This window comes from Petaurus breviceps, unplaced genomic scaffold (genome assembly GCF_028583685.1).
Source record: "Petaurus breviceps papuanus isolate PSGF00001 unplaced genomic scaffold, PetGlider_PUasm1.0 220, whole genome shotgun sequence".
Lineage (NCBI taxonomy): Eukaryota > Metazoa > Chordata > Mammalia > Diprotodontia > Petauridae > Petaurus > Petaurus breviceps.
The window spans coordinates 18,523,843-18,547,998 of NW_027185876.1; the positions used below are offsets into that span (position 1 = coordinate 18,523,843).

Sequence of the window (24,156 nt, forward strand, 5' to 3'; positions counted from 1 at the left end):
GAAGAAGAAGAAGAAGAAGAAGAAGAAGAAGAAGAAGAAGAAGAAGACCTATATGTACAAAAATATTTGAAGCAACTTTTTTCAAAACAACAAAGAATTGGAAACTGATGGGACGTTATCCCATCCCAGTCAAAACTACTGGCTGTAAGGATGAGATAGCTTCAGAAAAAACCTGGGAAGTCTTGTATGAATTGATGCAAAGTGAAATGAGCAGAATCAGGATAACAATTTATATAGTAACAGCAATATCATAAAGATAATCAACTTTGAAAGACTTATTAACTCTGATCAATACAAGGACCCACCATAATTTCTAAGTAGTCATAACGAAACATCCTATCTCCCTCCAGATAGAGAGCTGTTGGACTCAGTACTGAAGCACATTTTCTTTCTTTTTCTTTTTTTTTTTAGGAACATGGATAGTGCAGAAATTTGTTTTGCATGACTATACATATTTATAATGGATTTGTTTTGTTTAGCTTTCACAGTGGGTAGGGGAGAGAGGAGAGAGGGAGAGATGTTGGAACTGAAAACAAAAACAATTTTAACAAAGTATCTTCCTTCAACCATTGCAATATTCCAAGACTGCTGTTACCAGTACACAAGAGCACCTAGATAACCTCACCAACCACAGAGATCCCTCTTCAATTTGGACTTTGTGCTGGATCTCTTTTATCCCAGCAACAAAATCTTTGATAAGCATGCATCTTCCTATCTTATACCTTACCTTGCCTAATGGTAATGATCAGTATCATTATCTCTTTTGTTCTATCTGTCCAGGAATCTTGAATGGTTTTTGCTATATGGAGAGGCACCTTGTGGAAGATAAATTCTAAGATGGCATTTTGCTTGTTCAAATCAAACACATTCTCACAATTAAGAAACAGTAAATATGGTGATAGTCCATCTTTCTGATAAAAGCATAATGGTAAAGACGTGGCACGTTGTGAAATATTGCTTGTAAAAGCCAGCATCTTCCCTATTAATAGCCTTGCATGTATCCTCAGCAAGATAATTCCCTTATAATTGTGCTCACACTGGAAAGTAGGCTTATCAGTCAGTAGTGATGATGCCTATTACCTTTTTTGGGGGAGGTGGTATATCAATAACATCAGGATTTTTTCAATATCTTGGGTATCTTACCCCTTCCTCCATTTATCTTCTGAATTAATCCTTGAATGTCTTCGTAACTGACATTTCTGGGATGGATCTCCTCTATGTATACTTGGTATACAACAGCTGCTTTTTCCATTTTATCTTTTTAGTGGCATTTCTACATCCTCTATAAACTTACATTCAGAACTACAAGCATCAGAGTGAGATGGTTATCCTATCCTTAATAGTGAAAACTATTTATGAAAATCCTTGAAGGCCATTTCCATTTTTCTTTAGCTTATTGTCACAGGATGACTTTGCTGAGCATTTTAAAGCAAACTGAAGAAATAGAGAGTAAAAACAAAGACAGTTTTGTGAGACTAAATAGCAGTCATTCTGAACAAACTGCTCCCAAATTTCCATCATCCTTCCTTATAAGTTTTTTTTTTTTACATTTAACCAGTGCTACCTTTGGACACCCCATCTTTCTACTTGTCAAATGTTTACTAAGGCATCTTTTAGTTTCTTTTAGTCACATTATGGCAATTGATTTTCATCTGTTAAAAGTTTTATAAAAAATCATAATTAATGTTAATGAAATTTAGATTACTACCCATTTTTTGCTAATAAGTTGTTTAAATAGATCAGGATTGAGGCATTTAATTGCATGGCATATCATTTTCATATTATATTTTCTATTCTATCTTGGCTCTAACAAGTCAATTGTCTGCACAGAGCTGACTCAGGGATGTTTTGGGGTTTTTTTTTTCCATCTGTTAAAATTTAATCTAAGAGGTAGAGTCGTGAGGAGTGGATGTATTCCTGGCATGGGGTGGGCTAGGGGGGGGGACAATCCATGGAATGAAGGCAGGAATATCATATATAAGCAACAGTAAGGCCATTCTGACTAAACAGAGAGCACATGATAGTTTCATAAGGCTGGAAAAGTAGGTTAGGGACAGTTTTTTACTTTAAATGCAACAGCCCAGGTGGTGTAGCAATAAGGATCTGAAACGGGAAACTAGGGTAGAGACAAAAAATGGAGTGAAAAAGTGAACTTGGTGCCTGGATGTGGGCAATGATGGAGAGAGATGACTGAAGTTTTCACCTTGGGCAAAGGAACACTAGTGGTTGCCATCTACTGAAATAGAAGTTATGAAGAGGGCCAGGTTTGGAAAGTGATGAATTCAATTTGAAACATGTTGCATTTGATGTGTCAATAGGACATCTAATGGGAGGTATGCATCTGGGAGCCATCCATTTACAAAGTAGTAGATCATCCATGATGTAATTATAGGGGGATGGAAGGGCTGAAGGACAGAACCTTGAAAGTATCCACACAGCCACCAGAGGTCAAGATGTTGAATGGGGGGGGGGGGGTTTTGAACGAGACCACTTAGTTATCCTTTTCAAATTTGCAATCTGATTCTAAGAATGTATAAGGTTAAAGAGTCTACTTTTCAGATGAAAACCCAGACTTCTGGAAAGACTTTAGCAGGAAGCTATCATGGTTCCCTCCCTCTTCCCAACTAATCCCCACCCCCTCCACTACCTTTGAACCAAATGTGAACAGCAGTTCCTAGGCAGCAGGTTACTGTAAAATCACAGTAGGGAAAGAGAATTGTAGTTTATGCAGATCAGTAAAACATGTATAATTTAGGGATATATATATATGAATCTTGGAGATGTAAAAACAAGTTTGAAAATAAGATCTAGAAATCACCTTGTAAGTCTGTCCTAAAGAACGCACACATAATTATATTTCCATCTTAAAATTAATACAAATGTTCTTAAATTTTTTTTTTATGAGGAGCAGTGTAAATAGTGGGCAGGGAGCTGGCCTCAAAGCCAGGAAGACCTAAACTCAAGTGCCACCTCTGACACAGACTGGCCATGTGACCCTGGCCAAATCACAACCTCTCAGTGCTCTGGGGAATTTGCTAAGACTATAAATTGCAGAGAATTCACTGCATCTAGAGGGAGTTTCTATACCAGGAGTTCCCCAGACCAAAGACAACTCAGGTCTAGTCTCTGTTCTATCTTTTGCTCTTTATTTCCAACTCTATCCTTCCCATAGAGATATCCTTTTTGTTTGTTTATTTTTGCTTTTTGGAGGGGGGAATGCAGGGCAACTGGGGTTAAGTGACTTGCCCAAAGTCACACAGCTAGTGTTAGGTGTCTGAGGCCAGATTTGAACTCAGGTACTCCTGACTCCAGGGCTAGTACTCTGTTCACTGTGCCACCTAGCCTCCCCGAGAGATCCCTTTTAATGAATGAAGTGCAGTTAATAAGCACTTCCTACGTGCAGGGACCATCCCTTCTCTCAGACAACTGGCATCCTAATGAGGGAGACAGCACAAGTGAGATGGAGGTCCCCTGCCCACCCCATGGGCAAATAGCAAAGAAATTTAGTGGCTGCACAGCCTGAGTCTTTCTGTGTGGTGACTGGAAAGTCCACGAGAGAGCTGGAACACCAGACTGAAGGTGGCATAAACTGTGGCCTTAGTGTCTGCCTGTGGTGACCAGACCCATGCTGAAACAAGAAACAACCAGAGGAGGAAGTGAGCAAGAAGCTGAGTGAGCCAAGTCCCCCCGGGGCTGGTAACTGTCAGTTACCATCAAGTCTGATCCCAGGATGAGCCCCAGTGGAGTGAATGACACTGCCCTTGCACTCCCCTCTTAAACTTTGAGGTCTAACTCTAGACTCATTCCCACCTTCCCAACCTATTGCATCTCCAAGGCGTGCAGAAACCTGGGACTTTGGGACCATGCCCCAGGGACCTGGGAGCCTGGAGAAAAGTCAGAAGGAGCTTTCCCCTTACATTTTCAAAATGTTAAAATTGGGCAAAAGAAAGTAGCCCACCTCAGCACATGGATCTCAGATCCGCTTGTAAATTTTATTTTTCATGATGACCAGTCAGACTACTGATCAGGACAGAAGCTGAACTGGGGCTTTTATGCAAATAGAAACAAAACAAAAACAAGAAAATGAATGATTAGGAAAAAAAATACTCTTGAACAGGCTTTGCCTAGAAGTGGGATTCTATTAAGCAGTGGTCACTCCATCACCATTACAAAATGAAAACAAAGAAAAACTCAGCAGAGGCCAAGAATCTCAGGAACGTCAAGTAGGGCCATCTGTCCCATCAGCTCAACCAGCCAAAGCAGACTGTCTGCGTGTCTAGTGAAGAGGAACTTCTGGAATCACACTGGGGCAGGGGAAGACGTAATTGCAGAATCAAACAGAGGGAGGAATGTGGGGACTGAAACAGAACAGCAAATTCCCAGGGCCAGCACATGCTCTCATCCCACTGATGTCCAGAACTAGTAAAATTGTGACTTTCTCTCTTTTTATTTTTGCTCCTCACATATATTTAAGTTCAGATAAGCTAGATGTTCATATAATGGGATTCCACTGTGATTCATCTGCTGCAGCTTAATCTCCTACATTAACATACAAAAACTTTCTGGTAAGGGTATATCTCAAGAAGGAAGTCACAGACTTCCGTAATGGCTCTGAAAATAAGCAAAGTCTTTAATATGACTAATGTTAAAAATCCTGTTCGATACTACAGTTTAATCATTGTATTAATAAGCAGGAGAGATGACTCTCTACTTTTTACCAAGCTGACTATCTCCAGCAACAGGGTAAGACTAGGTACAGGGGTGGAGAACCTGTGGCCTCAAGGCCACATGTAGCCCTCTAGGACCTCAAGTGTGGCCCTTTGAATCCAAACTTCACAGAACAAATCCTCTTAATAAAAGGATTTGTTCTGTAATACCTGGACTCAGTCAAAAGGCTGCACCCAAGGACCTAGAAGGCCACATATGGCCTTGAGGCTGCAGGTTCCCCAACCCTGGACTAGGATACTTAATAAAAATAATCACTAAGCAAAACTATCACCTTAGTCATTTTAAAACTGGTTAGACAGAAGCAACAAATACTTCTGTATTTGTAGTAGATCTAATCCCTTGAAGTCCTAGGCATTCCTGCTCTCCTAGAGAGAACAGAGTTGGCACTTTAGGGTCTTCTACAGATTCACACTGGAAAAAAATCACAGCTCTTTTGGTTAATCTGTAGAAAATTATATTCCTTGTTTTTAAAAGGGAAGCCCAGGCTGAGAAAAGAATGTCACTCAATTGTCTACTTCTGAAGGACCAGAATTCCAAAGGATGCACAGAACCAGGTTCCAATTAGTGTCCAGTTATGCTCAGCATCAAGATGTTCATCTTGTGACCCCACCACGTGGTGCTGTTTTCACATATCTTTGCCTCAGCTCATCAGAATACAGACTCTACATCACCCATCTCGACACAAACGGTCTTTAGTTGTGAATAATACTCAATTGTCACACGACCATTCTCTCTGCCAAATCCTGAATGAAAGAAAGAAAGGCTAAGTGATTGGGGGTCATATATCACTTAATACGTGTTTTCTGACTGACAGTACTACGAAAAATAGCAGAGCTTTGTGGATATCACTAGGACTCTTTGCCAAGATTGGTAGAGATTTGATTATGGTAGAAGTGCTCCTTTGGTCTGTGCACTATAATCACATGGTTAGAGGAAGTGAAAGAGTGTGTGTGTGTGTGTGTGTGTGTGTGTGTGTGTGTGAGAAAGAGAGAGAGGGAGAGAGGGAAAGAGAGAGACAGAGAGAGAGAGTGGGAAGGAGGGAGAGAGGGAGAGAGAGAGAGGGAGAGAGAATAAGAGAGAGAGAGAATGAGAAAATGAGAGAGAGAGAGAGAGAGAGAGAGAGAGAGAGAGAGAGAGAGAGCGTACATGCATGGGCACGCTCTGAGCTCTACGGTACTGGGGTGCCAAAAGCCCTTGCCCTTAAGTGTTCTCAGGACCCCATTCATTTTTTCCTTTCTTTCCTGTGATCCTCACCTGACATCTTATAGCCACCAAAGGGCAATTCCACCGGGCTAACATTGTAATTGTTAATGTAGCATACTCCAGCCTGAAGCTCAGCCACCACTCGGTGAGCCCTCTGGATATCCCTGCAGGGGAAAGAAACAATTATTTATTACTTTCAGAGATCGGAGTTTTCAAGCAATCAACAGGTTTCAAAGGTTATTTAGCTAGGAGAACGACTGAGTAAGAAAACCCAGTCATCATTTCCAAAATGCTTCTAAGACCTTTACCATTTGTGCAGAGTAGCCAGGATGTTGGGATTTACAGGCTCACATCAAAAACCTTCATAAAAATCAATGTTGGCAAACCCACATGTGTGAAGCACATCTCCCTTTGTGAAATGAGATCAATGTCACTATAGCAGAGCAAAATCTGAGGCCCATAAACTTATTCTGCTCAAATCATAAATCCAAAAAAGGCCTTCCTGTGATATCACAATCCCTATCCACATAGCTCAAAAGCACAATAGCAATATGGATTCTACCTCACCAACTCAAAAGGCAGAATGCTGCAAATCTCCAGATCATCAGATACACAACACAATGCCAAGTAAGAGAGGGCCATGGGAAACAGCCAAGTCCTCATCAAGAACCATCCAGGCACGCAGGCTCACCATCTAGGTGCCACCTTTTTCTCCTCATTGTCATTCCCCACATTCAATCTGGTGTCAAGTCCTGCTGATTCTACCTTCCTACTACCTCTTGCGTACACCCCATCTCTCTTTTAACACTGCATGGACTACTTCAACGACCCTTCAAGTTGGTCTCCCTGCCTCATCTTTCCCCATTCCAGCCTATGAGCTGCCAAAGAGAAGATCTGACCATGCCACTCCTTTATTCAATTAACTCCTGGGCTCCCTATTACCTCTAGGATGATTATAAAATTCTTTGTTTGGCATTCAAATCCTCATATGACCCACTCCCCCCTTTCCAGTCTCCTTACACCTTCCTCCCCACCAAACACTCCACAATCCACGGGCCTCTTGACAAAATACTCTATCTCCTGACTGTGGGAATGCACTCTCACCTTATCCCTGTCTCTTGCCTTCCTTGGCTTCCCTCATGTCCCAGCTTAAATCCCTCCTTGTACTTTAAAAAACTTCTCTTGGGTTCCCTCCCCTTAACCCTGGTGCCTCCCTCTGTGGATTATCTCCAATTTCTCCTGCATAGATCTTGTTTGTACACAGGGGTTTGCATGTTGTCTCCCCAGTTAAACTGGGAGCTCCTGGAGAGCAGGGACTGGCTTTTTCCCTTTCTTTGAATCCCCAGCATTTAGCAGAGTACCCAGCACATAGCAGGTACTTAAGAAATGCCTGCTGATCGAGTGATACATGGTCAAACAGTCTATCCTCGATCTCAAGTTTACCAAGAAAATCATTTTTCACGTCGCAAAGTTCTGGCATGAGTACTAAGCTCTTGTCTCCTACTGATAAGTGTGAACCATGGAAACTAAAAAGAAACACCCCCGGAAGAATGAGAAGAATGGCACCTCGACAGATTGCCCAGCCTCTCTTTCAGGGAATAGCTTCTGACCTGTTGCCTGAAAAGCCAGGCATACCTTGTGAAGACACCAGCTGCAAGTCCAAACGTGGTGTTGTTAGCTCTCTCCAGGACCTCAGTCTCTGTGTCAAAGGGCAAAATGGACATAACTGGTCCAAAGATCTCTTCCTTCACACAGGTCATGTCATCTTTGCAATTTCCTACAAACAAGCAAAATGCCACAAAAACATACTTTAGTGTAGTGGTAACTGTTTCTGATACCTGGAATAATTTTTCTTTTTTATATTGCTGAAAGAAGCCTTTATTTATAGCTAAATATTTTATCAAATATGAAAATCTGTAATAAGTTTTATAAACAGATAAAAAGGGCTAATTATTCACTTTATGATGAAATTCAATAGAGTTTCTTTACAGTTAAGCTAACCTAATAGCATTACCAAACCTACATAGGCAGAAACATGAACAGCAATTTAGATCAGGGCTTGGCAAACTATGGCCCAAGGGACAAATCTGGTCTATCTCTTGCTTTTGTAAAAAAATAAAATAAAATTCCCAGCTCAACTGCCATACAAAACTAAGACCTGGTCCAAAATGAAGACTGCCAACTCCTGATTTAGACAGCAATCTCTTTACCAGACTTTCAAACCAATGGCCTTCGATACAACTTACAGCACAAAAATTGCTACTGTCCATAATAAAGATGCTGTAAGATAAGCACCGAATTAAGAGACTCTGCTACCCAGGAGAAATAATTAAATTATAATTAGTTTAGGTCTAAAGGATTTTTACTGTTTTCTAATACCTTGAAAACTCATAATCCATATGACAACTATTAACCAGAATATTTAATTAGCCAAAACACTTCATTATGCCTGACTCATGGCAGATAATAATGCATCCTATATTACCAGACTGTCCTGCCAAGAGTGAGTCCTGTAGACCAGAACTGTAATATGATAAAAAGGAAAGAGGGTGGATAAAATATGCTGCCCACCTCCAGATATAGTGTTATGGACTCAAGAGTACAGATGGAGGCAATTTCTTTTAAAGACATGGCTAATGAGCAAATTTGTTTTAGATTATTATATACATAATGGGTTTTATTTTTCTTGCTTTCTCAATAGGAAAAGAACAAAAGAGAAGGGAGAGAATTTGGACCTGGAAATAAAACAAAATTGAATTTTTTTTAAAAAAGGAATGAGAGGATAAAACAGGAACAAAACACTCAGAAAACAAGGAGGAAAAACTGGCCCAATTCTTGTCTAATATTTAACTCATCAAAGAGAGTAGACCTTTAATCAAAAATAAAAATGACCTTTAGTCATTTATGAATCTCAAGTAATAGAGGCAGGGTTAGGCTACTTCTATGTTAAGGACTTTTCTTAGCCCTTAGTTCACAGTTTTTAACCATAAGTTGGGAATTTCATTATGATGCAGCTACTTTCAAGGTTAAATTGCACCTGTAAGATACCTGTGTCCTGGTCTTTATGTTTGGTTTCTTTAAGTCCTTCTTCCAAATACAAAAAAAAATTGGCACCCTAGAATTTGTTTAAAATTAGTTTGCTCTTATCTTAAGGACAAAGGCTATTAGCCCACATAAATTTTTATCAGGTCCAGAAATACACAAGAAGCCATTGGTTAAGGCTGTTTAATGCTGCGGGAGAGTACAAGGTCAGTTTATCTTGCCTAAGACAAGATAGCTGAGTAGAAGAGGTGGGCAAGACAGGGCCTGAATTATCTTATAGTTAAGTTCTAATCTTCCAAAAGCACAAAATCAAAGTTCTTTTCTGAGCTTGACAATAACTAAAGTTGATTTGGTAAAATAATGTTTCTATAACATAGCACCTTATCTTATTCTGGATACATTATTCAAAACTCCTTGTGTTATTCTCCTCATCCCTGCTTCTCAGGGTTGTTGTGAAGATCAAATGAGATAACTGAAAAGCATTTATTAGCACAGTGCCTAGAACATAACAAGCACTAGATAAATATTAGGTATTAATATTGTTATTATTAGTACTCTTCAATTTGTATAAAGTGCTCTTAATTAAGGATGGAAACCCGTAAGGTAGAACCTGGCAATCAATGTTGATTTCAACATGTGTTTTTGTTTTGTTTTGTTTTTGCTTTTTGGAGGGCAATTGGGTTTAAGTAACTTGCCCAAGGTCACACAACTAGGTTTTTTTTTGTTTGCGTTAAGTGTCTGAGGCCAGATCCGAACTCAGGTCCTCCTGACTCCAGGGCCAGCACTCTACTCACTGTGCCACCTAGCCACCCCTTCCACATGTGTTAAACTGACCAAGTTCCTTGGGCCCCAGAGGAGGTACAGACTGTAGGAGAAGAAGGAAATGCACATTTTCAGACAAGACCAATACAACAGAAAATAATTCTGGGACCTTCAGACATACACCCGCTTCTAGCACAGCATGCTAGAATGCACTCATTACAAGGAGTGGGGGCGGCTAGGTGTCGCAGTGAATAGAGCACCAGCCCTGGAGTCAGGAAGACCTGAGTTCAAATCCGACCTCAGACGCTTAACACAAAAACTGGCCATGTGACCTTGGGCAAGTCACTTAACCCAAATTGCCCTCCAAAAAAAAAATATTACAAGGAGAACTTATTTTGAGGGAAAAGCTGGGAGAATAGAGGGATTAGTGATAATGAGACAAGAACAAAAGACCACCAACAAGACATTTTTAAAAAGAAACTAGAAAGGAGAAGGAAGTTCAGTAGTGTTGGGATTACCGTGTTAAATGTTATATTTTTAAAACCGAGTCATATGTAATAGATTTGTGGCTTCATACTGGATATTCTTTTTTCGTGGTTCTCATTGCTTATGGTAATGCTCATGTTTGTTGATGATTTTCTAGCTTATACTTTTTATTAAACAGAATAAGCTTCCATACAACGCTAGACTGCAATGGCAAAAAGACATACCCAGGACACAAGGTTTCATGTAGTATCCATCCTTTAGCTTGGGATCCTCTGGAACATACAAGTCTCCACCACACAATACTTTAGCACCCTACAAATAAAACCAGCGTTTATTGTGTGTGGACACAAGACCACGATGCGAAATTCTTCCCAGGCATTTCCAAACCATGCCGCCTGTGCTTAGCAAGGGAGGACTAAAACGGGAAGCTAAGGAGATACTACTCCTATTGCACAGTGAATACAGAAGGAAAGTTTTCAAAGGCACCAACGGATTTAAATGAGCCTCATTCTTCACAATGACTTGTCCAAATGCTTTCCTTGCTTCAAGGACTCAATTACAAGCCCACCTCCCACCCCCAAACACACAAACAGAAGATGGTTTCTGACTGCTATTTCACAAAGAAGACTGAGGGGCAACCTCAACTTAACTCCCCTTTCCTCAGCACTGAGCAGTATCATCCCCCATCCTCTCCACCATAGCTGAGGGAAAGAAGCATCCTTTATAAGATCAGCCTCACTCTCTTACCCTCGATCCTACCCGCCTCTCGCTCCCTTTGCACCCACCTCCCATCCCCTGTTTTGTGGGCTTCTTGCCATACGCCTATCACCATGCTAAGGCCTTCCACTGCTCCACACAGTCTTCAGCGGGTCATCTTTCCTTTACAGCCAAACTTCATGCAAGTTTTCTGGATCTGACACCTCCACTTCCTACCCTTTTGCAATGTGGCTCCCACACCTACATCTACTGAAGCCAGGGAGAGTTTATTCACAGCCTTAGGCACCAAAGCCATCCTCTTTAATCCAACTGTGGCACTTAAGGTCAAAGACCCAGAGTTAGAAAGTACCTCAGAGACCATCTCAGCCAACCCCCCCCCCAGTTTACCAATGAGGAATCCTGAGCCTAGGGAAGTTCGATAACTTACCCAAGGTCACACAAACAGCAAGCGTCAAAGGCAGGATTTTAATCGAAGTCCTCTGCCCTCCACAGCCAGTGCTATTTCTAATGTGTCATACTGCCTCCCCTGGCTAACACAGACCAGCCTCTTCCTGGATACTTCCGCTTCCTTCTGCTTCTTAGATACCACCTTCCCCTGCTTTGCTTCACCCCTCTAAGCACTGCCTCAGTGGCTCCTTGTCCTCTTCCATACGCACTAAGATGGGTATCTGTCTCAGGTCTCTCCTTGACTTTCTTCTTTCTTGCTTCGGTAATGCCAACAGAAACAGGAAGTGTAGAGGAAGGGAGGCTTTAGCAATACATAATCTCCTTACAGAAGAGACTGTGTCTGAGGCTGGATTTGAACTCAGGTTTGTCTTTGGACATCCACACATTGGAATGCGGAAGATGCTGACTTTAGTCTGGACCAACTTGAGTTTAAGATGACAATTAGGTGTATGTACAGGTAGAGATATCCGGCACTCAGTTGTGGATGCTCAAGAAAGAAATTTGGGTTGGATACATAGATCTAGGAGTCATCTGTGGAAAGACATAACTGAACCCATGAAGGTAGGTGAGAACAGCAAGTAAGCAAGTGAATATCAAAAGAAAAGGTGAGGGGGACCAAGGCAGAGACTGGAGAGCAGACGTGCTTGGGCACATACCCTACCAAGATGGGAAAAAAATTGTTTAAAAAATACACCTGGGGACACTCTCCTTTCATCATCCCCATTTCAGAGATAAGGAAACTGAGGCAGAGAGAAATGGAGGAACTTGATCATTCAGCAAACCAGTGTCTGAGGCTGGATTGGAACTAAGGTCCTCCTGACTCCAAGTGTGGCACTCTCCACCGCACCACCTACCTGTATTGCATTCTAAGTCTGTGGATCCACAGGAAGACAAGAATCAAATAAATGGCAAGGACCTATTTCTGGTAAAATTAGCACAGAGAGGTGGGTGGCTAGGTGGTGCAGTGAATAGAGCACTGTTTCTGGAGTCAGGAGGACCCGAGTACAAATCTGGCTTCAGACACTTCACACTTAGTTGTGTGACCTTGGGCAAGTCACTTAACTCCAATTGCCCTGCCTTCCCCCCTCCAAAAAGCAAAAAAAAAAAAGAAAATTAGCACAGAGAGCATCGTTAGAGGAAAGGATCACTTGGATTTTTATAGCACGTTGCCTCTGAAAAGTTAATATGTTAAAACCTTCTACCATCTGCTCCATAATTTCCTATCAGAAAGAAACCACATGGGTAAAATTTCAGTCTTTCAACTAAATGGGTTCTGAAGGAAGCAAGAGATCTTCTACAAACAAAACCAGAAATGAGAAAGCAAACTAAGTTTGGAGGCCTCTATGGAAAGCTTTCAAATTATAAAGGGTAATTAATGAACAGGACTCCTTCCAACAACACCGAAGTCAGGAAATCACAGCACTAGAGATGAAAATAACACAGGCAGCATAGGGACAATTTCCAAAACAAGGAATCCCTCTTGTCCTTGCACATATGCCCTCCCCGTTCCTCTTGAAGGGATCAGTACAACAGTGCGTTCATCTCTCCACCCTAAACAGAACTGGCACTTCACCCATGGAGGCTGCAAATGACCACAACCTCAAGGATTCCTGCCCTGTACCCAAATGTCCTAGAGAAGAGCAGCCCCCTTCACACTCTTGGACTCACTCTACTTCTGAACATCTGTAACCATTCCAGCATTTCCAAGTTCTGAGATAGCTGAGGACAAAAGAGTATAATCTTGGTTTATGTATATTGTCTAAAAGTTTCCTCAGAGGGGCGGCTAGGTGGTGCAGTGAATAGAGCACTGGCCCTGGAATCAGGAGGACCTGAGTTCAAATCTGGCCTCAGACACTTCACAAAAAAAAACTATCCGTGTGACCTTGGGCAAGTCACTTAATCCCAATTGCCCTCCAAAAAGTGGGGGGGAAAATGTTTCCCCAAAACAAAGTCCCAGAGCTTCAACCAGTGGGGATTTTGTTGAATCCTAATTCTCTCATTTAACATATCTGCTCCTCCCAGTTTCCATCATCCCTAAAAATCAACCAATTGATAAGCCTTCATTAAGCAGGTACTGCAAGGTGTGCTAAACACTGAGGATACAAAAAGTAGCTTTGGTCCTATTTAATAAGTTTACTTTGGAAGGAGGGTCATAAGACACAGAAACCCCTAAGCAGCGTGTCGCACTCTGAAAGCTGCACAGAATAAAACTTAGGCATTGACAGAGGGCACTACAGAAGTCTTGCTATCATTAGTGTTCATGATCAAAGCGTTAGTGTATGTTATTAGTGAGCTTCCTGGAGGCACGGCTACCTAGTGGCAGCTCTCCAAAGTGCTAGCTCAGAACACAGGAAAAGGGATGGGGACAGGACACCACATACATCTGGGGGAAAAGAGCCCAGCATCCAACTGAGGCCAGTTTGTTCCTCCCAAAAGTCATGTGGGGCAGAAACGTATGTGGGTGAGTTGCTCAGACTGGGAAAAGGCTGAGACATTTTGAGATCCAGCCCCCAAGGAAGCCACCATCAGAGAGAGAAGGAAGTCAGAAAGTCAGAAAGTGAGCAATAAGGGAAAATAAGATTAAAAAAAAAAAAAGAAATTATCAAAGATCTCAGAAAGAAGAAAACTTAAAGACTTTGAACATAAGAAGATAAATAAACAGTTTATGGGGAAGATTGCTTTGTAGGCTTGGATTAGTAGCCAGGTGGTAATAAATATATAAAAGAATCAAATATTGTAATACCTAACAAGAAAAATGAGATCCACACCCTTCTCACATCTTACCTGGCTCTTTGCCTGTTCAATGAACCCAAGAACCCGTTGCAGATGTGGTCGGTTGATGAGGGGGCCCATTCTTGTGTCTTCGAGAAGGGGGTCCCCAATCTTTATCTTTTGGGTTTGTTTCACTACTTCCTCCGTGAATTTCTCCAGAATTTCTCTTTGCACAAATACTCTTGTGCCATTACAGCAAACCTGGGGTGGGGAGAGGGAGGGTGGAGAACAAAGCACAGAACATAAATTGTATTTTTTTAAAAAACTCTCTAGTAAAAAGCCTGAGTTGAAAAATAAGGGTTCTTCCTATCCCTGAGCATTTTCCAATTATATAGCTAACAGCCAACAAAATACATGGTCCTTTTTCAGATATATGCCCATTCTATTGGGTATATTATTATTAGTCTAAGCTGAGATTTTTGTTTTAAAACCATCATCAGATCCGTATCATTCCTGTCCTACCACCTCATACTAGCTATTTTGGGTTGGGTTTTTTTTAATATTTTGTAGTAGCAATATGGGGTATGGGGAGAATGGGCACCAGGGAGAAGTTAGTAAATAAAAAGATTAAGAATCACTGATATCTCTTCTCCCAAGAGAAGGTGAAGTCACTTAGTTTAAATCTTGTTTCTGTTTCTGTTCTAAGGAGAATAATTTTTTTCATTCAAGGGGCCAAAAAAAAGAACGAATAGGCATCAAAATGCAACATAAATAGGGAGAGAAAAAAGAACACCCAAATAGACTCTAGCTCAGGATAGAGGCAAAGCTGGCAATTCTGAGCTATTTTAAGTAACCTCTGAAACCTCATGGTAAATGAGACAAGTGCTACAGGACAAGAGATGAGCAAATGTCCCAATTATCACAATAGGATCTGTGAAGTATAAGCCAGTGAGCCTGACTTTGATTCCTGGAAAAATTCCTGAGCATATGATTATAGGAATGGTTAAGAAACATCTTTAATGTCTGAGAAAGGATATAGTGAGCACAGAATCACCCTAGCTCTAGGACAGATTTGGTTCATGTCCCTTTTTTGACACCAGGTTACAAAACTGAGCAATGAGGGTAATGCTGCAGAGGTGAGCAAGATTTTAAGAAAAGAACTTATTAAAAAATCTTCTCATGCTACTTGTGTGGACAAGATGGAAAAAATGACTAGTTGAACTTAAAGGTTCCATGTCAGCTTGGAAGGAGCTCTCTGGTGGGGTGTCCTTGGCACTTTGCTATTTGACATCTTCATTAGGGATTTTGATTAAAAAAAACACAACATAGATGGTACATTTATCAAATTTTCAGGTGACGCGAAACTGGGAGAGATAGCTAAGAGACAGTTGGAACTCAAAAAAATCATGACACACTAGATGCAAAGTATGTGAAGTTCTGGAATGTTGAAGAAAGATTAGATCTGTTCTTCTTGGCTCCAAAGGGCAGAATGAGGAATGATAAGGAAATGTCATAGGGTTAGAATAGAATTGGGTGACACATCAGGAAAAGCTTCCTAACAATTACAGTTACCCAGAAGTAGAATGGGAAGTCTTGGAAGGCAGTGGATTTCCTCTCACTAGAGACCTTCCACCCAAGGCTGGATGACCATTTGTGTGAATGATGTAGAGAAAGTTCTAATTCCCCTAAATCTGGGGTGACATGACCTCTCAGTTCCTTCACATTTCTGAGACACTATGATTCTGTGTCTTAACTCTATGAAATATTAAATACTTCACAGCTGTTTGTCTCTAAAGTTAAAGCAAGTAAACATCTGGATTTGCTGCTCCCCTCCCCAGACAGGAGCCCTATTACTACCCAACCGTAGCAGTGCCTTTGAATTCTATTAGCGTTCCTTCTCACAGGGACAGATGCGCACCTCGCCTTGGGTGAGGAAGTTGGCCATCATTGCTCCTTTCACAGCATTCTCTATAGCACAGTCCGAGAAGATGATAAGGGGAGATTTGCCTCCGAGCTCCAGGGTGACAGGTTTGACACCTTGAGAGGACAACTCCATGATCTAATACAACAAACACAAAGAATTCCGAAGGTGATTGTCTTACTCTTACTGGCCTCGTCTCATGCACATCTCCCAGGTGTCCTGGCAGTTGGTTCTCTAAGCCCATGGTAGTCTCTGCAGCCCCTGACCTCAGCCTCCTAGAAGCTGTGGTGTCCTTACAGATCTAGCCCAAGACCACCTTCTACAGGAGGACTTTCCCAGACCCCCTCCTTAATAATGTCTTTCCTCCGAGATCCCTTCCCTTTATACCTCATAGATCTTCTCCTAGTTATCTATGTTTTGTCTCCCTTCCTGCTACCTCCCCCATTGGAACAGGAGCTCCTGGAGAGCAGAGATTGATTTTCCCTCTCTACATATCCTTAGCACTAAGCATAGAGCTGGCATATAGTAAACACTGAACAAATGTTTGTTGAATGACTGCTTTTGGGACCCAAGATTACTTAAAAAATACATCCTTTTCTACTGGTGCTTAATTCGAAATATTTATTAAACTTCTAATTTAGGACAGAAAAAAAGGCTACATGAATATGCATGAATGATTTAAAAAGTCTTTTTACAATTATTAGATGTGGGGTGGGCTGGAGGTCAGAGCACATGTTAAGGTGGTTAGGAGGTTTATCTAAAAATGTATTTTAAAACTCTTTCTTCTCAGGTCCCAGCCACTAAACAATATAAGGTAACAGTTTACACTCTGAAATATTAAACTCATCCTCTGACAAATACAAGCAGAAGGAGACAATTTTCCACCTCAATTTGGTCCTACATAAACATACCATTTCAACCCCACCCAGATAAGCCTAGTCTTTCAGCCAAAAACACCTCCCCAATACAAGCTGAAAAAAAATTAAAATCAGTGGGTAAGAGCTTTAGAAAATATGCTAAGAAAAAAGAAGAAAATATGCTAAGTTGGAGAGACCACAGCATATAATTATACCAACTAACATGTGAACCAAGTTCCTGCTGCCCAAATGCCCTTTCCAAGCACCTTCTTGCCAGTGGGCACACTCCCAGTGAAAGAAACTTTGGCCACATCACGATGCTGGCACAGAAACTGGCCTGTGGCAGCTCCACCTTGCACCACATTGAAGAGCCCTGGAGGCGCCCCAGCTTCGGTATAGATTTCAGCCAACAGCAACGCTGACACAGGCGTGAACGGAGAAGGTTTAAAGATCATGGCGTTACCTGCATGTCAAACAGAGGGATAGCTCTGATTGGGAAGGATAGCAGAGGATGCTAGAAATGACTTCCATGCTAATTTCCTTTCCTCCTGTCTTTGTGCCAAAGTATACATTTCACTTTTCTTCCACATTGGTTCTTTCCATTTAGTTCACTTCCCCAAAAAAGCACAACACTTTTCCTATCAACTCCCTTCATAATCAATAGCAGCTTGAGGACATGGCTCAAAAAAGGGGCATGAATAAATCAAAGGAATAAGATTTCAATAGACCTCTCCAACTATAATGCTTTAGATTTATCTTTTCTAGCTTCCTTCCCTCTAGATGATTACTTTAAAATAGGGGTTCTCCATTCCTGCTTTAAAACCATTTGCCATACTCAGTGACTCTTGCTTTCTCAACTTAATCATTGCCTTACCCCTCTGCAATGTGACTGGCTTGTGACCTTATCAGTCAATGGAAACTGCTCTCTGGGATTGCCAACAAATTCTCACTTGCCAAATCCAACAGCCGTTTCTCAGCACTTATTTTTCCTGATCACTCCGTAGCATTTGACACTGGTGCCCACCCCCTTCTGGATACCCTCCTCTCAAGTATTCATGACACTTATCTCCTCCATCTTCTTTGCAAATCTTCATCCACAAAAGTGTACCCTAGGACTCTGTCCTGGGCCCTCCTCTCTTATTTCACTATAATCTCTTCTGGTGACCTCATCGGCTCCCATGGATTCAACTCTCGCTGCTCTGCAGAAGACTCCTCAGGTTGTAAAGCCAGCACCAGACTCTCTGCTGAACTCTAGTCGTACACCATCAACTGCAGGTCCCATCAGTATCAAACTTCGAATGTCTAAAAAGGACTTCATCTTTTCCCTCAAACTATCCCCTCTTCCTAACTCTCCTATTATTATTAAGGGCACTTCCACCATCCTTCCAGTCCACATCCCTGGAGAACTAGCCTACTTTTCCCTCTCATTCAGCATACAAGGATGGGAGAGTAAGCTCTCAGTACATGCACCAGTTCCCCCATTTACTGAGTTATAGATAGTAGGCACAGGTGCAATAACAATTTACTGATTTAACTTGAACATGCTGTAGTGGCTCCAACCTTACCACAAGCCAAAGCTGGGGCGGACTTCCAACTAGCAATCTGGAAAGGGTAGTTCCATGCTCCAATTCCAACACATACCCCAAGAGGCTCCCGTCTGGTGTATCCAAATGATCCGCCAGGCAGCTGGACATGCTCACCTAAGGAGAAGCACAGAAGGAAGATGCAACTCTATTTTCTTACAAGGGCTACAGCTATGTTCTCCCCAACACAGAGACTGGCTCCTTGATGGTCCCCAAGCATAATAACATGCTCATTCCTGCCACCCCACTGTCTTTCCTCTTGGGTTGGTCCAGCCCTAAATGAAAATGTTGGTCTAGCCCTAACTCTCTACTTAATCAAATCCCACCCATCCTTCAAAACCTAGCTCAAATCTCTTATCACCCATGAATCATTCCCTGATAACTACAGTCTACACTGATCTCTTTCCTTCCTGACTAAACATGACATTTTGTGTGTGGCGATGCACATATGTATACATATGTACACATATATGAATGTATGTGGATATACAAACCTATGTATATATACATATATACATACAAAAACACATACACACATACACGAGAGACAGAAAAAGGGAAGGTAGGAGAAATATGCACATTCTGGAACTCAAAAAGTCTGCCTTTTCCTTTATTTCAGATAGGTAAAACCTGTCTTTCCAACAAGATCACAAACTTCTTGACAGCAGGAATTTGTGCTACATACTACTTTTGTATCTTACATAGTTCTGGCCACATAGTGAGTAATCAATAAATACTTCCCAAAATACTGAATCTCAATGGTGACAATGGCTAACTTCAACTTAGTCCTCATTCCAAAAGCCAGCTAACCCTATCTTTTATTAAACAGAAGGGGTCACTGGAATACGAAGGAAGGAAGCCGATTTATCCAAATTTATTAAATAAGTATAGAGTAGAACCAGGAAGGACATTGCAGATACTGAGTCTGAAGATTCTCACAATAATAATTAGCAAAAAACAATTAACACTTTCCTGGTCGGATGGACCTGCTCAGTCAAAAAGTGCTCAGAGGACACAGCCCACCATACTAGACACCAACATCTAAGACATTTTCAGAGTGTTACTGTGGTGGAGCAGAGCACAGGAGACACCAATTTGAAATCATTAAACCAGGTAAGGGTCTCTCCAATGAAGGTTGAAACCTTAACTGCCATTTCTATAAATTTATCCCAGAGTTATGGCTTGAGATGCAGCGCCTAGTCAACAGCATGATCTTACCTGCCATGGAACCAGCCAGGCCTGCAAAATACTCTAAGCATTGCCAAGAAGTATCAACATCTAACTGAGCCTCAAAGACAGATTTCCCATTGTTGATGGTCTCCACAGTAGCTATTTCATCCTTCCGTTCCTTCAGGTAATGAAGAAAAAAGAGATTAAGAGCATAACACCTTCTGAACACACTCACTGTCACATTATGAGGAAAAAAACAAGATATCTAGTTTTTGCAATTAAGAAATTGTCCCTGGAAGAGAATGAAAAAAGTGATAACAATGACTAAGGGAAAAAATAGAAACACAACTATTATCCAATAGTAGTTCCCCCTCCAAAGACTTGTGGGACTGACATCAAATTTAAAATTTCTTTTCAGGGTCTGCTGGAAGAGGAGTGTTAGGAGGAAGAAATCTATTCATATCATATATGTAATATGTGTGTATGTACATATACACACATACATATTCATAAAAACTGTTAGAGAATTAAAAACACAAAATAGCCTGGTACACAATTGGCACTGCAACATTCATAAATATTAATCTCTTGAATTCCATCCAAAGGAATTTAGCAGGTAGGAATTACAAAGTAATTCTTCCATCATACTTGGTACATAATACTCATTTGGAGTCCTATGCATGTCAGTCCACATTCCACAATTCCCCAGGGACACAAAGAAACATAAAAAGGAAAGCAATAAAAATGATAACCTTTTGCAAAACAGGCCCTTCAAGAAAATGCTAAGAAGAAAGTGCTTTGTCTAAAAAGAAAACCTTACTTTGGTACTCTGGAACGTAGACAGATATAGTACAATGGGAAATGGAAAATAGGATGAACAAAGAGAAATGACAGAAATCAGGCTCTCCGGTGCCCTTTGGGTATTACACGATAACACTTAGGAGATTGTAATATTCTGACTCACGGGCAGATAGCCTCATTGAAAGAACCCCAATAACCAGATCCAATCAGCCAGTTCTAACACTCTCCCCTGTATTCTCTGAACAACACCAGGGAGTCTGATGTTCATTTTTCACTTCTTGCCCTTCTCCCTCCCTTCAGGGCAGGCCCAAAAAACTCTTGGAAAGGAATAACGAAAACACATAGTTAATTTGAAAGGTATGTCAGAATGGCACACTCCCTCTGTAATGAATCCAAGGCTCTGATACTAGCTTAACTCAAAGATCAACAAAAGCCCAATCCTGGTGGATTTGGAGAGTTCTTGAAAAAAAAGAATTAATCATTTTCCTTTGATCCATATTATAATGAACACTATATTACTTTTGTTTTCAACTATGATTCTCTTATTTCCAAAAGTGCTGCTGAGATCTGTTTGGTTTGGGGTTTTTTTAATGTTATTAGTCTAATTTTGAAGCTTTTCTTCCTTGCAGCCTGCTCTACAGAGAAATCTCTAATGACTGTTCTAACAGACTCTTTCTTTCCTTACAGAAATTTCAATTTCCTCTTCCTTGCTTTCATCACACTGATTGTTATGATATCTCCCCCACACAATTCTCCTTTCAGCCTTCACTATCTGCCTTCTTACTAAATCTGGAGAAGTCCTTTAGCTAACATGCACCAAGGCTACCCTTTGTCTTTCCCTTCGAATGTCTACAAAGGCATCCAGCAATCCTGGTCAGCAAAAAATGAGCATGAATCAACAGGGTTATCAACTCAGTCATGCTGTTAATTATCAACATTGAGAATAACAACTGAGTTTCTCTCACCACTATTATTTACTCAGCTGATAAAAACGGACTCTTTAAATAGATGAAAGAATAATTGTCAACTATAACAAAAAAAAACAGGAGTCTAAGTAATACATCAAAATTAATTTTAAAGTATTTGGAAAGGTAATTTTTTTAAAAGTATCAAGTGCTATGGTGACCCTGCCCAAAATGCTGCTCAGATTTCTTATCATGGTGTAAAGGGGAACCAGAGTTGTTAAAGGTTTTACCAGTGGATCATAACCTCTGATGAGTCTTAGCAAAGCAAAAAGATTTCCAGTCCTACATCCCAAAGGACCAGCCCAGCTAAGTGTAGAGAGGTTATCAATGAATTGGCCATCAAGGTGATGACTATTTTTTTTGACCATGAAGAGCTGTGAAATCATTCACAAATCCATCAAGGGCTTTCAGCTTACATTAATAGCAAATTCCTACAGAAATCAGGGACTACTCATCATTTTGAATGCTATATAAAGCAAATTAAGCCAAGAGTTCTTATTACCTAGAAAACAAGGCACAAGGATGTGAAGAATGAAAACATAGCTAAATCTCATGAGCTACAACAGATTCATGGAGACAGTAGGGCAGAAAAAAAGTTAGAAGGGCCATTGAGGGTTCAGTGAAATTAAGAGGGAAGGAGAGAAAAGCATAAAGAAAGATAAAAAAACATAAACACACTACAATTTATTGTAGTAATTACTGTAAAACAAAGATAAACCAAGTTTCTGACAGAAATTATTAAACAAAGGGCTGTGTATAGTCCTACATGATGAGCTGAGCTGGGCCGATAGTACTTCCTCCCAAACTTTATCACATGTCATGTAATTTCACTTTAAGGCCAAGGCATCATAAAAAACCAACTGAACAGCTCAAGGTAACTTTCTAAAGAGGACAGCCCTCCACAGTGAGTAAGAGCACCGGCTCCAGAGTCGGGATGACCTGAGGATCAAATCCGGGCTCTGATACTTAGCACCACACCCAGAAATAACTGGCCGTGAAACCTTGAGCAAGTTACTTAACCCCAACTGCTTAAAAAAAAAAAAAAGAGGACAGCCCTCTAAAAAGGAATCAAATTGACACACTCGGATTATCCTGGCAGCTTCCAGAAGGATTCGGGAACGTTCCATGCCTGATTTTTTCCTCCATATTTCAAAAGCAGCTTTTGCACTCTGAACTGCCAAATCTACTTCCTTCTCTCCAGAACCACGGAAAGTAGCTATTACTCGGCCTGAAATGGGAATAAAAAGAAGATATTTCCAATGTAGACAGTTATTTAGGCAATCTAGTTAGGTGCATGCAGTAGACGCAGTGCTACATCTGGGAACCCACTGAGTTCAAATCCAGCCTCAGATACTCCCTGTGTGACCCTAGGCAAGTCACTTCACCTCTACCTCAGTTTCCTCAATTGTAAAATGAGGATAATAACAGCATCTACCTCCCAGAGTTGTTATGAAGGTCAAATGGGATATTTATAAAGTGCTTAGCACAGTGACTGGCACAAAGTGGGTGCTTAATAATAATGCCTTCATTTTTCTTCCCTCCACCAACGCTTCAACACCATCAAGACAGAGAATCATATAAATGCAGCATGCAATAATTAATCCCATCCTTTGCAGCAGGGGTATAAAACTCAAATAGAAATGGAGCCAGTATATAACATTATGACTTAGAAAACTACATATTAACATTACATGTTCCACTGTATTTTATTTCTTTAGCTATAGATTTTTCCAATTATGTCTTAATTATTTCCCAATTTTTAATTATTTTAAGTATTTCCCAATTACATTTGGTCCTCCACAAGTCAGTCTGATACCTAGGTTTTATCTGAGTTAATTCTATGACTTCATCAGTGGAAAACCAACTTGTTGGATTTTTCTGATCCCATCAAAGGTTTCCTAAGTCCTTCCTACCCTCTCAGAACCCACTTCTGGACAACCCTGCCATTTACACTTCCCACTAAGCCACTTACTCTAACAAGTTGATATTAATATTGTTATTTGATTAGGTTAAAAGGCTACCAGTCTCATCTAAATTTTGCATCTCCCTGGCCACTGAAGCTCCAAGTTCAGCAAATAGTAACTTTAAAAATATTTTTTAAGATTTCCAACAAATATTGCACAATCCTTGTGGCAAAGAAATCCTTCTAGTCAGCACAAAGGGTGGGACTTTACAGGGTGGTTGTGAGAATCACAGACCATTATGCTTATGAGTCTCTACTATTACTTCTAATGTATTCTTCTGCCCTCCACATAGGATTGTAAGTGTAGAGTGTCTTGTAAACAAACCTTAAAGTTCTATGTAAAATGACAGTTATGGCAAAATCTACTTTGGCCAAAACAACACTTGGGATCCTCCCTTCTTAACCAGGATGAAGGAACTAATTCTGTCCCTGACACTTTCTACACACTGTTGAGTCCAAAAATCTGGTCCCCAGCCTCAAACTTCCAGCTCATTCCCCCCAACTGTAGCAGCAAGAACCCCAAGCGTCCTCAGGGTTGGCTGCCCATACAGGTTCTTGGATCTGCTTTGATAAAGGAAAGCAACTCAAAATGGGTTAACAAGCTTACTTTAATCAGTCAGACATATATCGTTTACCTTGTTCAGGAGAAAAGGTCAGCACCCCGAACTTCAAAGTATACAGGCAGAATTATCAAGACAGAAACAGATCAAGTAGACAGATTTCCAAACTGTCCAACCATTACATCCATACCCAGTCAACATCTGGGTTTCCACATCTGGGTTTTTCAAAGGGGGGGGGG

At 40.9% G+C, this 24,156-nt stretch overlaps 1 protein-coding gene across 1 annotated transcript; it reads right to left on the reverse strand.

The window, feature by feature from the left end:
* Nucleotides 1–3,973: 3,973 nt before the first annotated feature.
* Nucleotides 3,974–22,619, reverse strand: ALDH9A1 (aldehyde dehydrogenase 9 family member A1). The gene is made up of 10 exons (XM_069094687.1): nt 22,477–22,619; nt 19,677–19,806; nt 18,441–18,575; nt 17,142–17,338; nt 16,016–16,156; nt 14,170–14,358; nt 10,446–10,533; nt 7,567–7,708; nt 5,983–6,095; nt 3,974–5,471 (listed from the first exon to the last, which is right to left on the reverse strand). The coding sequence occupies exons 1-10, from the start codon at nt 22,519–22,521 to the stop codon at nt 5,377–5,379; spliced, it is 1,275 nt and encodes a 424-aa protein (XP_068950788.1). The 5' UTR covers nt 22,522–22,619; the 3' UTR covers nt 3,974–5,376.
* Nucleotides 22,620–24,156: the final 1,537 nt, after the last annotated feature.